General features: G+C 48.6%; 1 protein-coding gene across 1 annotated transcript in view; it reads left to right on the forward strand.

Moving 5' to 3' along the window:
- The window catches only part of LOC115273596 (signal-regulatory protein beta-1-like), a 14794-nt gene extending 13373 nt beyond the window's left edge, over positions 1-1421 (forward strand). Inside the window, 2 exon segments of the mRNA XM_029916707.1 lie at positions 792-993; positions 1354-1421. Of these exon segments, the coding sequence (XP_029772567.1) occupies positions 792-993; positions 1354-1387 (236 nt within the window). The 3' untranslated portion in view covers positions 1388-1421.
- The last annotated feature ends 812 nt before the right edge of the window (positions 1422-2233 follow it).

Consider the following 2233-nt stretch of genomic DNA (forward strand, 5'->3'; position numbering starts at 1 on the left):
AGCAAACTCCAGTCGTTGTGAAAAGGCAAAGATCTGAAGCTGTCCTCCAGATCCAGTGATCTATGCACAAGAGAAAGAGGTTGCCTGATGTCAGCTCTGGAGCCCGGATGGACTGGATGGTGTTTGAGGCCCCTCCCATGTTTAGACCGCATTTCCATTTTTAACCAGGGTGTTCTCCAGCCAGCATGTCTTATCAGGTCTGGCCACCCTGATGGCTCCCTCAGCACAAGAACATCAGGTCATTGAGGTTCCTGTGTAGCAAAAAGTAGGAGATTCCTGCATCTTGTCATGTCACCATGACACTGTCCTCACTCAACTTAAGGCCAGGTTGACATTCCTTCCTATGACCCTGAGGGGTTGGACTTGTCCCGGTCCAAACAGATGGTCTCAGATTCATTCTAAGGGACAGCAGTGAGGGATTTCCCACTCATCCTGTGACCTCCATAAATTCTGAGCCTGTTCCCTCATCTGAAAGAGGATGGAAGTCCTTGCACCACAGGGTGTGGGGACCAAGTCAGTAAAGCTCACTTCCATGTTACTGTGTTCTAATGTCTCCTCCCCTTCCCTCAGGAAGGGCACCTGGTAGCCTGAGAAGGGGTGAGCGAGATGAGGTACTTCTTACACTGAGATCTGCCTCGAGTGTCCCACAGGGGAGATTCATGAGCTTCAGAGCATTGACAGATCCAGGTCTTCTCAGAATATGTAATTGGAGGCCCCTGAGAGTGGACTCCTGGATCACTTTCTAATATTGTCTTTTGTCCCTTCATTTCCAGATCGAGAACTGCCCACTTCACTCCTGGTGGCTTTCTGCCTGGGCCCCAAGCTGCTGTTGCTCCTCATTCTCTCTGCCATCTATGCCCACAGGAAGCAATGGATTGATTGTGAGTTATGGTCAAGGAGGACGAGCAAGATCAGTCCCAGAAGGAGCCAGTTCAGCAGTAGGGACAGCACACAGGTCACACAGGGTCCGAGCCCACTTGGAGTAAAGAGCAGGTGATACACCTTCCTTCTTACCCTCTGGAGCCTCAGGGATTCCCTCAGATTCCCAACTTCCAGTTAGTCTATTTGGTTCTATAAGAGGTGGATGGGGTCAGGGGCTTTGAAAGAATGTATAGAGAAACCTACAACTTCTGGGAAGGGAGTGGGCTGAATGAGTGACTGCTGGGCGGGAAACTTCTTAGAGTCCATCACTAGATTCTTTGGGCACATGGAGTCCACTTTGAGAGTAATGCTGAAGCTCCATCTCTGACCCTCTGTGAGACAGACTAGAGGGATCAGAGAGAAGAATAGGACCAGGAAAGAAGGCTGAGGAGGCAGAGTCCATGTCAGGGGCTGCCTGTCCTCTCACAACAGGCATCCGGGAAGGAAAATAGCACCAAGGACATAGGAGGCACATGGAAAACATATCAGGCAAAATGAGCAGATAATAAAATGCAAACATGAGCCCATAGCTTTTCCTTCCTCACCTGCTACATGCCACCCAGTCTTTGCTGCCCTCTTCCTTCCCTGAGGGGCCCAGTTTAAGAAAAGAAACAACTAGAAGCTTCCAAAACTCTGCCCCAAATGCTTTCTTCCCAAGGGACCCATCTGCCCACAGTTCCTGCTGCTCTTTCTCATTGTCCTGGATGCCCCCCCAAACTGGGTCTTCATACCTGGGCCTGAGCGGGGGCCATGGGAACCTCTCTTGACACTTACACATGGATATCTCACTAGAATCTGAGAAACAAGTCTTTGTACACACACCAGTCTATCTCTCATCCATTTCATGGGCACCATGATCCTGAACTACACATTCAACTCCATGCTCTCATGCGTTATTCCTGCCAATGCCCAGGCTCCCCAGCCTTGGTAAGGTTCTTCAATCCCTCTTGAATACAAATGAATCCCACCCTGGTTTGATTCATTTGTATTTGTCTCCTGATTTGTCTCAGGTCGTGGTCTCACAGTTCATGGTTTCCAGCCCTTCATTGGGCTCTGCCTGGAGAGCACAGAGGCTGCTTGGGATTTCTCTCTCCCCTCCCTCTGCCCTTCCTTGCTTTGCTCTCTGTCTCTTAAAAAAATAAAATAAATCACATTAAAAAAATTTTTTTTGGTTTTAAAAAGTTTTTTTTTAATTTTTTTATAATAGTTTGTTGTCAAATTGTTTTCCACATAACACCCAGTGCTCTTCCCCACAAGTGCCCTCCTCCATTACCACCACCTCTTTTCCCTCTCCTCATCCCCCTTCAACCCT

This window comes from Suricata suricatta, chromosome 12 (assembly GCF_006229205.1).
Source record: "Suricata suricatta isolate VVHF042 chromosome 12, meerkat_22Aug2017_6uvM2_HiC, whole genome shotgun sequence".
Taxonomy (NCBI): Eukaryota; Metazoa; Chordata; class Mammalia; order Carnivora; family Herpestidae; genus Suricata; species Suricata suricatta.